At 32.1% G+C, this 15,518-nt stretch overlaps 1 protein-coding gene across 1 annotated transcript in view; it reads right to left on the bottom strand.

Moving 5' to 3' along the window:
- Positions 1-794: 794 nt before the first annotated feature.
- The window catches only part of ACTR3 (actin related protein 3), a 49,462-nt gene continuing 34,738 nt past the window's right edge, over positions 795-15,518 (bottom strand). Inside the window, exons 5-12 of the mRNA XM_055396927.2 lie at positions 14,306-14,401; positions 12,499-12,606; positions 9,447-9,590; positions 7,664-7,837; positions 7,133-7,225; positions 6,858-6,983; positions 3,414-3,497; positions 795-2,025 (exon numbers count right to left, since the gene is read on the bottom strand). Coding sequence (XP_055252902.1) covers positions 1,930-2,025; positions 3,414-3,497; positions 6,858-6,983; positions 7,133-7,225; positions 7,664-7,837; positions 9,447-9,590; positions 12,499-12,606; positions 14,306-14,401 — 921 coding nt within the window. The 3' untranslated portion in view covers positions 795-1,929. The remainder of the gene's footprint in view (positions 2,026-3,413; positions 3,498-6,857; positions 6,984-7,132; positions 7,226-7,663; positions 7,838-9,446; positions 9,591-12,498; positions 12,607-14,305; positions 14,402-15,518) is intronic.

Raw genomic sequence — 15,518 nt, forward strand, 5'->3', positions numbered from 1 at the left:
ACAATACTGTTTTGGGCCAGGAGGATAAAATCTTTAATACTTATTAATTTAGTTCTGTATCAAAAGATCTTTGAAAAAGCAAAGTGCAGAACAGTATATATAGTAAGCTCTTATTTGTGTAAAACAAGGGAGCTATATTCATTCCTATATGCACAGAAAATTACAAGGACATAAAAGACATTATAAGAGTGTAATGAGAAAAAATGAGACAGGCTAGGGTAGTAAAGAAATCTTTCACTATGTACTCTTTGGTACAGTTTTGGTACTTGAACAGTTTTTTTTTTTTACAATGTTCATGAAATATTTTTTCAAATAAAACAAGATCTTTGATCCTGACAGGATTACTTTACAACATACAGTATGTTCCTGACTCCCACACTCAAAAGAATTAAGATTCACATAAATGATTAATATAATTTTAAACATCCATATTCACTCTAAATAAACACTAAAGTTTACTCCTCAAATCTATATTAAAAACAAAAACACTTTAATTGTTCTTTAATTTTTGGACAGAAGTATATATTAATATTAATCCTGTGTGTTATTTTCATGGATAATGAAGTTCAAGTGTTCACTGGTATTACTGCTTAAGTTCTAAAAGCCTATAAAAACATCTCTCATTTTAGTCTTCTATAAATAACTGGCAAAATTTCAAGTTCACAAGAAACTTTCTACCATATATATAGAGAGAGATTTCAATGAATTGTACTATTTCAACCGAAACAAAAAGCATATAAATATATAAACACAAAGTAGAACAACACTGCTTCTAAAAAAAAAAAAACATTAGAAAAGGTAATTCAGTTTTAATTTATTTTCATCACTTGTTCTTCATGATCCAGATATTTTAAAATGTAATGAAAATTAACTTTCCATGGTATGTCAGGGACTGGCACTAAAAAAATTTTTGGACTGCAAATGAGTTATACAAATGAAAATATCAAATGGAGATCCAGTTATCAAAATGAAAGCACTCAACATATTAAAAGTTCACAATTATTTGTTTAGAGCACATAAAAAAGTCAGCTTACTAACCAACTGTTGAGATTTTAAAGAACTATTGCAGAGGTTTGAAGAAAATAGATTTATTAGTTAACTTATAAAGATTAAAGAGCTTGAAACAAGTATTAAAAAGAAATTTGTGCCTTTATTAGAATGGTGTTAGGCTTTAAATATACCAATTTGGGTAATCAAATTATTCATTTTTAATAAGAAATGACACTACAGAACTGCAATACTGGTCCAACAGTCTTGTCTTTACTTTTCCTTTAAAGCGAGAAAACAGAATGCGAGTAATCAGAAAGCACTAGCAGGCATCAGTTAATCCAAGACACTAGCTTCTTAGTTCCAAAAGCACTTGCAAAGAAAACCATTGGGGGGCACAGGAGGGTGGAAGCACTTCATAATAACTGGAATCCCATGAGTGTGTGTGTACGCCAAGTCTCACAGGCTATTTTTTGTATTTATCCTTTACTTGGTCACTTTTTTTTTTTTACCCTCAAATACTAGTTTTTCTTTGACTTTTTTTCCTCAAAGTATAAAAAGTATGAAATATAAACAAGCTCTTGTATTGCACACACTTCAAAGTGTACAATTCAAGCATTATAGAGCTATCTACATACTGATAAATCCCATCAAATCTTGGATAATTCAATAATATACAAAATACCAGGGCACAGAAAGAACTAAAACCCACTTCTTTTTGATACACGCAAGATTCAAATATTCAATCTAAAGAAAACACTTAATCATTTTGACTCTCCTCTACATTCGCATGTTGATATCCTTATTAAAATATTCCTGTATAATTAATGTTTGGTCTTATTATTTCAAGTCAGGTTTAAAACCAGCCATCCAGACAAAACAGGTAATCAGAAAGACTATTTCTTCCCCACCTCCCTAACCCCAATAACTATGAAGCCAATTTTACGACATGACTCCAAACACTGGATTGTGACGACAAATGCTAGGTCCAATTTCTTCATAATCCTTTTTGGTGTGGCATACTTGGTAGAACTCGGGCTGAAAATAAAAACAGATTTTTGAAAAGGTCAAAAATGTACTACTTTTCAACATGCTTTAAGATAGATATGTTAAATCTAAAACATTTATCAGTCCATTCGTGGTAGTTGAACAAAACTTTGAAATTCCAGCAACTGTGACTCACAATCAGCTACAAGTCTATAACAAAACTGAAAAGGAGCATTTGACAAAAGTCTCTCCAATCCCCCTCCTCAACATCTGGTTCTCCTGGAATTTTCCAGTTTTGAGGAATGGAAGGTTGAATCTCAAATGCCCAAACTACTCTGTTGTGGCTTTCCCACACTGTACATTGAATTAAGAAAAGCAGCAGCATTCACCTAAGTTACAGATGATATATTCCAGGTCATGCCCCAAAAACTTCTAGATGAACTTAAAGCCTTTCCTCACTGAAGGTCGGGTATAGACAGACTATTCCATAGTCTATTACCTCATTTCTCCAAGGGGAAAGTTACACACTCAACTAGGTGATAGAGATAGCACAAATGAAGATAATTCAAATTAAGGAAGAAAATAATAACTTTTACCTCTTATTTTTAAATGCTTTTATTGAAATCCAAGGTTGTATAGTTTTCAATAATTCAAATAAAAGTTCTTACATTTTATACTGTGTACTACAGGATAAAACTAAAAAGTGAAGTCGCTCAGTCGTGTACAACTCTTTGCGACATCATGGACTGTAGCCCACCAAGCTCCTCCGTCCATGGATTTTCCAGGCAAGAATACTGGAGTGGGTTGCCATTTCCTTCTCTGGGTACTGCAGGATAGAGCACCACTATTTACTAGGCTAAGGATGTTAAAATTTAAAGTATCTTTTAAAGGGACTTTAAGATGTTTTGGTTTGGGAGAGGTATCTTATTACTAATTCCCTTGACTCAGTTTAGAACATCATACTTCTTATGTGGTAACTCTTAATATTTTAAAATATTTGCACAGAAAAAACAATGACCTTCTGATACCTGTATTACTACAGAGTTAAAGCCTGTGCTCTGCAACAAAAGAAGCTAACACAATGAGAAATCTGCGCACTGCAATGAAGAACAATCCCCAGTTGCTGAAACTAGAAAAAGCCCATGTACAGCAATGAAGATTCAGCATAGTCAAAAAAAATACATTAAATTTTAGAAAGTGCTCACTCAAAAAATGTCTAGCAAGAACAAAAAACAAAACAAAAAGACCAGTAAGTCCAAATGAATTCCACTTTTCAAAAATACTATGTTTATTTGTGCTCAATTTTAAAACTTCCCTGTGCAATATTACATAAAAATTTAAGAAATTTATCTTGTTCCTCTAAATGGTTTAAATTGATAAATTATTTTTATCTTTAAAACAAAAAAGTCAAATTTTAAAGTAAGCTTCATCTCACTTACTGTGGAAGCCAGCATAGATCCTCCAAACCAAACTGCATATCGTTGCATGTGGTGTGTAATGACTTGTACGTCAATAGGTTTTGGCTGTAAAAGATATAGTAAGATCAGTTCAATGGTAAACTCATATAACAGTTCCTGTATTATTTAACCTTAGTTGTACATACTCAAAAATAAATAAAAAAAGATGTGGAGGTGGGGGTGTACGTAGGGCAAAACAATGTAACAGAAACAAATTAAGCTAATTTTATTATTTTTTTAAAAACATATAACCACACTAAAGTAAGGGAAAAGAACTAATCCAGGTAACCCATGAACACAGTATTAGGACTACACCCTCAGGCTTAAGCTAAAAACTAAGCAAACACTGAACTCTCATTAGTCGGTCTATTTCTCACAGTGGCACAGATCAGTAATTCTGAAACTACTATATATGTATTACAGGATTGAGCAAACAACAAACATAAGGCTGGTTTCTTACCATCAGAGAAGAGCATTACAAAAATGGGAAGGTAGTATTCTGGAACTTCTATTATCAGTATGAATCTGTAGTTTTTAGTTTATACAGAGAACTAGCTTTACACACACACACACACACACACACACACACACACAGACACAGACACATACACAGTATTCTGGAACTTCTATTATCAGTATGAATCTGTAGTTTTTAGTTTATACAGAGAACTAGCTTTACACACACACACCCCTCCTGCATCTGACTGCGAACAAGGCCCAGATGCACTGACCAATTGAATATATATCTAGTGTACACACACACACACACACCACCCCCCCCGCCATCTGACTGCGAACAAGGCCCAGATGCATTGACCAATTGAATACATATGTAGTGTCCAAATCTTGGATTCTTTTAATTGAAGTACAGTTGGTTTACAATATTGTCTTAATTTGGGGGTATACAGCAAAGTAATTCATATCTATATAGATATTTAGATAGATTTCAGATTATTTTCCACTAGAGGTTACTATAAGATACTGAATAGTTCCCTGTGCTATATAATAAAATCCTTGTTGCTTGTCTCTTTTATGTATAAGACTTTTCTTAATAGCATTCTCCACTAAAAGGAACAAGGGTGCCTTGAAATAAAATGGCTGATTTCAAGACTGGAGAAGAGAAAGTACAAGATGAATTGCAATATTTCAGAAAGTGAGGATGTACGGACAGAATACTGGGGCCACAACAAAAGGAATAAAAGCACCTCTGAAGGATTCTTACTAGTCAAATATGGGAAAGTTTGAGCATCAAACTTAATAATGATATTAATGATATATTATATCATAATATTAATGATAGAGCCTATAGAATAACTGAGAAATCAGGAGCTCAGGGATATTAATGAATGAATAAGGGGAAAAACATACTCTTTCTTACAGTAAAATGAGACTATGAAACATAGAAGAAATAATGGAATTTGCAAAATACCATTTGGCAACTACCACAGCAGTAACTAAATATGATGTTATAAGCAGTGTCTGAGACTTTGATGAAAAACAAGGCAGTTATACATAATCTGAAAGTATTATCCTATAAGATTCTTATTAAATATAAAGGAAAAAACAATAACTTTATAATAGAGACACCTGACATACTTAACCAGGTGATCAAAGTTAACATATAAAACAAATCATGCATCTGGCAATACAATGCAGTAAAAAGAATACAACATCACTTCTGTACTATTACTGCCAAAAATGCATTATCTGAACCTAATCATAAGAAAATATCAGACTAAGCCAAACTGAGAAACAGTGTGCAAAATAAATTTCCTGTAGTCTTCAAAAATATTAAAGTTATAAGAGACAAAAAAACATGAGTACTTTTTCCAGATAAGAGGGAAATGAAACCAAATTCATACATACGATCTTGGACTGAATCCTAGACCAGAAAAAAAAAAAAAAATATATATATATATATATATTTTGATTTTGATAATTGTAATGGCCTATTTTTAGGAAATACACACTAAAATTCAGGGGTAATAGGCTATATTTGCAATTCACTCTCAAATAGTTCAGGAAGATACATGTGTCTATTTGTATACATACATATATTTATAAAAGTAGAAAAATAAAGAAAATATGCTAAAATTTGGAAATCTAGAAGAATATATAGGAATTCCACTAGAATTTGCCAACCGTTTTAAAGTATGGAATTATTTTGGAATAAAAAAATTTTTTAATTTATATGTCACAAAAAGATATGGCTTTTTGTTACTAAAAAAAAGCTATTTGACTGTCATTTAAAATTGGATTGACAGGGAAAAAAAGCCAGATTTAAATACAGATATATAAAGATGTTATAAAGATCCATAAAAATAACTACTGAGTAAAATAAAAGGGAAGGAGGTGAAGTACTCCAGTATGTAGGATTTTTCCTATATTATTAGTATGTTAGCATAGTGCTAACATCACTGAGAGAAAAAACAACTCTGTTCTTATTTAGAAATGTGTAGGAAGCATAAAAATATTTAAACATTTTTATTTAGCTGCAATGAGTCATTACAAACTAAACCACCACTTTTTACTGTACTCCAAGGGATAGTTTAAAGATAATCAAAATTTAGGGGCTGAAAGTAGTCAGTTATGCAATTCTTCAAAGAGCAGTAAACCACAGAATGTTGTATCTACTACTTCCAAGTAATTCTGGGTGACTGGTAGTCTCAGATGAAGCCCTCATTCTTAGTAATTTTCCAAGTTGCATAAATGTGTTTTACTTAGTAACATATCCTCTGAATCAATGTTTTGCTTCAATATCCCACATATAATGAAAATGAAACAAAATTTACTGAAAATTTGTCTTATAAATATATAAAGAAGTCATCTGAGAATGTGAAGTTAATTTCGATTTTTTTGACAACAAGCCCAAAATTACAGGACAGAAATTGAAAGCTTATTTTGCTGTACCACCAATCTGATTTCACACTATGAGGTTGCTATGGGAGAAGGTAAAGTTAGTGTGTGAAAACAGGTGAAATCACACAACAGTCTCTCTCTTTCAACTCTGCTTTGTCCTGCTATAAAAGGTATTTAATATTTTGTAGATTCATAAAGAATATTTCTGGAATATGCAACAAATCTACTATATGTAAATTATTTGTGAGATAAACATTAAAAAAATAGTCACTCAGTCATGGCTGACTCTACGACCCCATGACAGTAGCCCACCAGGCTCCTGTGTCCATGGAATTCTCCAGGCAACAATACTGCAGTGAGTTGTCGTATTTTCCAGAAATTTAGGTAATATCCTAGAGGAATGGAATGACCAAGTATATCATGGATATGGATCTATAAAATTAACCACTTTCCATTAGATACCTTAGGCTACTCTTAGCTTCCAAAGAAAGCTGGCAGACATTCTACATTTCCAATACAATAATCAAGGCACCCTCAACCTTTCCACCAATAATTGAGACAACCTACCTTCAATCGACCACCACTCAATTCCTCACTTAATTTCAGCCTGGCATCTACAGTTCTTTTCAAATCTCTTTGCAAGCGACGTCCAAAGTCCCTGAACATGGTTGAACCTCCAGAGAGGACAATATTCTGTATTAGTAGAGAAAAATAAATAAATAGAACTTTTACATAAAGAGAAGTTTAGACGTGTTTTTAAATCTACATTCACCAACACAGAGAAAATAAAGGCGTTTTTTAAAAGTGTGACTTACAATAACAATTTTGCTATAAACACTGACCTTGTAGAGAGGACGTCTGACATCGATAGGACAATTCTGAATTACTTCATCTACAACTTCTGAGATAGGCTGGGTAAAGTCTGGGTTAGCAAACTGAAAAGTAAATTGGACAGATGATAGAGATTAGATCACTACTGATTTAAATATCACAATTAAAAATTAAGAAACTTTTCAGTTAAAAAATAAAAGGACTTCTAGAAATAATAAATTCTGGTCTCTGATTCAAATTAAAGACACTGAAATCAGCGATTTCAAAAGAAATAAAATTAAAATAATGATTACATAGACCATTTCATAACCATCAGATTAGCAAAAATGTAAAGCCAAACATATACAATAACTCGGCAAAAATCTATATAAATGGGAGCACTTGACAATGCTGATGAGACCATACATTGATGTAAAGATTACTCACTATAGCACTTTTAGCATTCAAAGAAAGTTCCTGAGATTGACTCTCTCTGATACTACTGACCGGTATTTTCTGTGGAATAATTCAAAACAAGTCTTAAAAAAAGAAACAAAACTTACCTCTGGATGAAAAAAAATTTCAGGTCCCAAGAATCTCTCATATCCAACATCAATGGAAAACTCTTTCTTTGAGATAGCATTGATTCCAGTATACTGTTTAATCCACTTTGATCCATCTGTATCATACTTGTTAAATTCTTTTACTAAGTCTGGGCAGACGTAACTATAGCGCTCCTAGAAAACGAAGAGTAATTTTTCCCTCTTGTTTTAGGAAAAGCAAAACAGAATGGTATTTATTTTCAGTAAAATCAAATGAAAAAATATCTTCAGAAAATAAAATTCAGAAACTAAGATGAAGAAAATTCTATGTTAGGACGTTATCATATGTATAGTACAAATAAACAGCTCATCGCCTGGGCTTCACATACAAATAGAATAAGACTTAACAAAGAGTCAATTTCTAATATTTCAGTGCTACTTCATGAAAGCACTCATTAATGTCATATAAAATTTTATACTGTTTCAATAATTAAAGGACTTTATATTTCAGAAAAGAGAAAACATAAAATACACAAAGAATTGCAGAATAAATACCTGACATAACCACACAAATTAATACAGTAAGAGGTACAAATTATTAGGTATAAAATAAATGTTCAACATGGGGAATATAGCCAATATTTTAAATGAAGTATGATCTTTAAAAGCTATGACTCACTATGCTGTACATCTGTAACATATATATTAGAGAGCAACTATGCTTCAGTTAATAAAATTTCTGAGGTGACTTTTGGCAACCATTAACAAATTCCTTTATTATCTAGGAACTGGTAAATTCATTTTCATTCCTAATCTCTGATAAGCAAGGAAAACACTATAATCATGCAAAGACTGTCAAATCAATGGAATTATTTTTACCTGGGAAGTTTTGCTTTTACGAAAAGCATATATGAAAACATATACAAAATTTTTTAGATATGTTGACAAATGATAAATTTTAAAAAGCAATGCTAAATATTTTGGTATTTTTCATAAACCCTAGTGTAGCCTACAAATTATTAAAATACCTTACACAGCCTTCACATTTTTCTTCTATCTGCCATATCATTTGAACCAGCCACTGTATCTATCCTATAGCCCAATCAATCAATGACACTAAAAATTTTGTTTTAACAAATAACTGTAGAATTAGAAATAAAGAAATCAGTGAAAATTGAGATGTGAGGACTCTGAAGTGAACTAATTACAGGCATACCCCATTTTACTGTGCTTCGTCAATAATGTATTTTTTACAAACTGAAGATATTTGGCGTCTGCATTATCAGATGACAGCATGCTTTAGCAATAAATATTTTTTAATTAAAGTATGGGATTCCAAATTAAATAATGTACATTTTATAGACATAATGCTATTGCCACTTAATAGACTGTAGTGTAAACATAACTTTTAAATGCACTGGGAAACCAAATAATTTGTGTGACTTGCTTTTCTGTGATAACTCGCTTTCCCACAGTGGGCCAGAACAGAACCCACAGTACCTCTAAGGCATGCTACAAATTATTTTACTAAAGACAGCAACTATGTTGAAGTCAGTTTGTATAAATGTCCTTATATATAGTCCTCTCAAATGTGAAATGTGGTGAGAGCAAGCAACAAGCTGCTAAGCCCCCAAAATTTCCTATAAGAAATACAGAGAAAAAATATAAATAAGAATAATGGTTTGTAACTGTGTAACAAAAGCTTTTTTTAAACTACTGTTCGTGACTTAAGAATTTTTCCTGTTAATATTATAAACATGACTTTAATTTCTAACTGAATTATATTCTCAGCATTATTTTTTACCTTCACTGCCTTAGCAGTTTCCAAGGATTGCTCTGGAGGAATTCCTACTTCTCGGTCTCTCAACAATTGCTGAATAAAATATGTTATATCTCGTCCTGCGATTGGAATGTGCTTAATACAGCTGCCAATCACATACCCTTCAGCCTAGATGGGGAAAAAGTGTCAAATTTACTTTCAATGTTTTCAAGAATCACCTAAACTAATCATTAAAGATCAATTTCTCAGATTACTGCATTTGTATCCATAAGTATTGCCTCATTCCAGGAAAATTCTTCTAGTCTTTATTTGTCAACTGTATTCTTCACAGCTAACTTACCACAGAATTTGCAATACTGTACAGACACCATGAATAAGAATGGCAAGTTAGATTTATTATCCCACTGGTTAAGAGTTTATAACAAAGACTGAAATGACTCAACAACAAAGAAATAGTGAATTTCAGAAATATTAAAGGTTTTAGATAACAGACTTCAAATAGGATATTACTGTTTAAATTTTCTATAATTTCAGCAAAAAATTTAAATTGCATTATAGGAAATTTAATCATTAATACATATTTTCTATCATTTTTCTAATGAAATAGGTACCAACTTAAGTCTGAGATAGTCCATGCACCATAATACTTCCAAAGAATTTAATTTTACAGAATGAATTCATAAATTTTCTACTACAACTCAGAAGTACAAAAATAATGTAGCAAAATTAAATTTCATTAACAATGTTACTTATGAAAAGGTGGTAGTTTAGTCACTAAGTCGTGTCCAACTCTTGAGACCCCATGGACTGTAGCCCACCAGGCTCCTCTGTCCATGGGATTTTCCAGGCAAGAATACTGGAGTGGATTGCCATTTCCTTCTCCAAAGGATCTTCCCAACCCAGGAATCGAACCCAAATCTCCTGCATTGCAGGCAGATTCTTTACCAACTGAGCTATGAAGGAAGTCATACGAAAAAGTAGACTATTATTATTAGATTATGATAAGTTAGAGATGTTTACTATAAACCATACAGCAAAACTCACCAAAATCAAATGATAATAACAAAGAAATACACAGCATAGCTAAGTCAGTAAAAAAGATAAAATGAAATTATAAAAAATACTCCATTAATTCAAAAGAATGCAGGAAAAAATAACAGGAATACCCAATTCTTAATATGCTTCATAAAACTGTTCCAAGTTGGTAGCTTCTTTATGCAAATTACCTACTCCAATATTAATTATAAGTAAAGATATTATTGCTTAACTCTGTAGATATTAAGAAAAGGCTACAGTCAGGAAGAACAAGCTCAAATCCTAGCATCATGACCTACCTGGTGATGTTAAGGAACTCATTTGCATTTTATAAGTAAGTAAACTGAGGTCCTTAAAGGATAATATAATCTACAACATAGATCTTAAGGTTAAAATGAGGATTTTAAATGAACAATTTAAGAATCTTTATGTATCTCTAAGCAGCATACATGTATCCATTATTTAATCCTCAAAACAGTTCTATTAAACAGATTGCTATTATTGTTCCCATTTAGGAAAAAAAAAAAGGAAAAGAATATGTAGCACTAAGAAAAATATGCCAACTAAATTATAAAACGCTATCAAAATATTAGACACACCCTAATTTCCAAGATATTAAACTATCCCCCAATGTAATACAATAAAATGTAGAATAGCCATATAAAAAGATATTATTTGGCAATAATAATAAGTGAAGTACTAGACATGCTACAACATGGATAAACCTTGAAAACACTGGGCTATGTGAGAGAGGACAATCACAAGAGTGGAGGACTCCGTTTATATGAAATATCCAGAACAAGCAAAACTACGGAGTCAGAAAAGGTAGACTGGGCTAAAGGTAAGGGGGGAGAGTGAATGCTAAAAGATATAAGGTTTCTTTTTAGTGATAAAAATGTTTTAAAATTGACTCTGGTAATGATGTACTTTATGAATATACAAAAAACACTGCATGGTCCACTATAAATGAATGAATTGTGTGGCATGTGAATTATATCTCAAAAAATTTTCTATTTTTTTTTAAAAGGGCAAGTATTACTAAAACTATTATGATATCAGAGGGTGAATTATGACATCTAACCTAATAATCACTCGGAGGATATAATTGTCAACAGAGGTTGCCCAGTGCATTAAAATGAGGAATAAGAATAATGAAGAAATAAAGGTTCAAAACAATTTCATTCTTTACAAAATATTCAATATAACAAAAAAATTTTTTTAAAGAGAAACATTTCTATATATACCAACCCAATAGAGATCAGTATGAATTCAAGTAATAATTCTGAATCTATCGGGCACAATGACAAAATTTGTCATTAAAAATTAGAAGTAGAAAGGCTTTGGCAGAAAAATGCCTTCTCTCACAAATAATTCAATCTGCATTTTGTGCTTGATTAAACCCATGCAAAGCACAATCACAACTTGAGCTTTTTAATTCAAAAATGTAATTCCCCAAAAGTCACTGATGGTCATGTGCTTTCAACTAACTGCCATTTTAGTAGAAAGCTAACACAAGTATGAAATCTGTTAATTAAGAAGAATAAGAAAAACTATTCACTGGCTGTGGAGTAGGAAATGGCAACCCACTCCAGTATTCTTGCCTGGAGAATCCCATGGACAGAGGAGTCTGGCAGGCTACAGTCTGTGGGGTCGCAAATAGTTGGACATGACTGAGCGACTTAGCACTTTCACTGGCTAACATAAATCCAAACTGGAAAACTGAATTCCATGTTTAAAAAAAGAAAGGCACATTTCCATTCCAGATACTGTAATTCATCATTTCCTAACTACAAATTGGAAACTTCTAATAATTTTCTAATTATTTTTAACTACAGTACAAACCTGTAGCAAAAAAGAAAAAAAAAAGGAATTTGTTTATAAAATTCTAATAATGTGAGCAAAACACAACTATAGCTGAGCAATGACCAGATTATAGTAAATATAATATTTCAAGTTTTTTAATAGGTGGCATTAATCCATATAATTTAACTTTGCTAGATGTTAACTGCTATCTTGTTCAGTAATTTTAAAATATCCTTACCACAGGGATGACATGAGTGACACCGTCTCCACTGTCTATTACTGTACCGGTCAACGTCCGTTCTCCTACTTGTCTGGAGGTCCAAGATGCAGCTAAGGCAAGAACAGCCTTGAACAAAAAGAAATATGGCAAGCAAGAAAATTAAATAAACAAAGAGTTAGGAGAAAAAATTTTTTTTATTGTAGAACTTCATTCAATTGTAAATGTAGTATCTTTGGAAAGAAAATACACAGAATTAACTTACATTATACAATAAAATTGTTTATATCCTATATATTATTAAGACAACTTTAAGGCTTACATTAGTTTTTAGGGGCATATTTATAAATTTTCCATATTTTAATGAGGGCCATTTTCCTCCTATAGCCAAAAAAAAGTGGAAGACTAACATGAGATACTACAGTACTATTATATAGGAGACTAACACGAGATAATACAGTATAGGACTTAAACTCTGTGTATATGGCCTAGCCTATAACAAACACGAAGGTGAAAATGAGGGAGAGAAGCACACAACCACCAACCATTAGTTATTCAATACATAGATGGCTATACACAAGTATCACTCTTATAATATTAGCTCCAAATTTTCTAAATGCAACATGCATTCAGGAATATGTAAGAAGCTACATAACCAGAGAAAAGACCACTGCACACTTCCAAATACTATGATTTAATTAGGAAAACAAAGTTTATTAAATAATGTTTTTCTATAAAAAATCTTGGCATAAGCAATAAAGTATGCTGCTACTGCTAAGTCACTTCAGTCATGTCCGACTCTGTGTGACCCCACAGACGGAAGCCCACCAGGCTCCCCCGTCCCTGGGATTCTCCAGGCAAGAACACTGGAGTGGGCTGCCATTTCCTTCTCCAACCTTTTGAAAGTGAAAGTGAAGTCGCTCAGTCGTGTCTGACCCTTAGCGACCCCACGGACTGCAGCCTACCAGGCTCCTCCATCCATGGGATTTTCTAGGCAAGAGTACTGGAGTGGCTTGCCATTCCCTTCTCCGACTACTAGTATAAGTTTTTTCATTTACAAATTAAGAAATTAATGTAACTAGTTCAACTAAAAAAAATAAATTTCATACAAATCCAAGCCTCAAACAAGATAATTAAAAATAGTACTAAGCTGGCTTTATTTTATCTACTTGCAATATAATAGCTGAAAGGAATCTGGAAAGGTAACTACACCATCCTCTTACTTTAACACTGGATCACACCATAATCATTATGGGCTAACAAACTACACAATAATTTATATACTTATTAAGCATTTGTGATATGCCAGGGATCACATTTGCTACAGGGTTAAGTAAGAGGTAGGCTCTGTTCCCAAGAGGGGAGAGAAACGATTTACAGATTTATTTCCATACAAATTAAATTTGACAAAACATTATAGGGATTTGTGATATACAGTATACAGAAGGGCACAATGGCAACAATGGTCAAACATATGTAGTGGTAACTAATTCAAAACGGACTACAAAAAAGGACACAATGAATGTTATAAGGGTAAATAAATGTGTATACAAAGTTTTTGACATGAACTCTGAATGAATATTAGTTCCCTTATTTCTGTTCTACGAAAAGCCTTATTAATTTATCCAAAAACCATCAACTTACTTCCTTTAACACTTCTCTTTTACTCACTAAATAGTTCCATTGCTCTAATGATTTCTAAATTATCAATTCAATAAAAAACTATGATATGTTTTGAAATAACAAAAATACACAAATATTTTAAGGTTGAATTAAACCAGGTTAAAATTTAAGAGCCATGCTTATTTTGACATCTAGACTTGCTTACCTGTACAGCAATGTACAAGCCAGGAACATTGAAGGACTCAAACATTATTTCAGCAGTATATTCCCTGTTTTCTGGAGTATTCAGTGGAGGTTCAGTCTATCAAATTGGATAACATTTAAATAGGCAATATCAGATTACTGTGATAACTTTATAGACAATTTATAAGTGAGAAATAATCTATTTCAAACACTATTTATATAAAAGTCATTAAACTCAGAGGTACAAAGACACACAGGCTAATGAAAAACTGTAGAGAATTCAAATAGATCTATACATACACGTAACTGTTAGAGTGTAAAATGGAGATGTTTACACAGTTCTCTTCAGTTTAAGTTATGTGACTGCATACACCACATCACTTAGAAACCTATGGGGTAAGTCTGGGTCAGAACATATCCCAGTGAGGTAGGAAAGGACCTAAGGAACAGCACCCAAAATCCTGAACTTCATGCTTCACCTTTGCCTCAGGAATACCTAAATCATTTTATATCACCAAGCTTGAAACCACATAAGACATTATTCTCATGAATCTGATTTGACTATTCTGTTATCTAAAATACTTAAACTTCAAATGCAAAGCTTTAAACTTAAGAAATACAGAGTTATCTTTTTGACCTGGGGTTAAGGAACAATTCCTTAAATTTAATGAGCACAACTTGCAAAAGCAAAGACAGATAAAACTTAAATTCACTGCAAATAAAATCATGTTCTAGATTTTAAAAGACACCATAGAATTTTTTTTCAATTAACTGGGATTAGATCTTTTCCGTTCATAAAACCTTTAAGTTCTAAACTACTTGATGTATTTAAACTTATTTAGGAAGGCTTTGGACTATGTTCAAGAATTTGGAGATAATTTAGTAATAGCTATGTGTAAAATTAAGCAAACTAAAAACACCAAGGCAGTTAAATTATAAACTCCAAGAAAAACAGAATTCTATACAAAATAAAATTTAATCAGAAGATCTCACAAGGAAAATATACAAACAGCTAATAAGCACATGAAAAAATACTCAATGTTATCAGTCGTGAGAAAAATGCTAATTAAAACCAAAATGAGAAAGCTCACACCCACCAGAATGGCTAAAATTAAAAAGACTGACACATATCATATGTTAGATAGAACGCAGAGTAACCAGATCAATAACACATTGTTGGTGGGTGTGCAAAAAGGTATAATCCTTTGGGAAAAGTTCTGAAACTTTCCTATAAA

The sequence above is a fragment of the Moschus berezovskii genome, chromosome 2 (genome assembly GCF_049115385.1).
Source record: "Moschus berezovskii isolate FMDL1 chromosome 2, NW_MosBer_1.0, whole genome shotgun sequence".
Classification (NCBI taxonomy): domain Eukaryota; kingdom Metazoa; phylum Chordata; class Mammalia; order Artiodactyla; family Moschidae; genus Moschus; species Moschus berezovskii.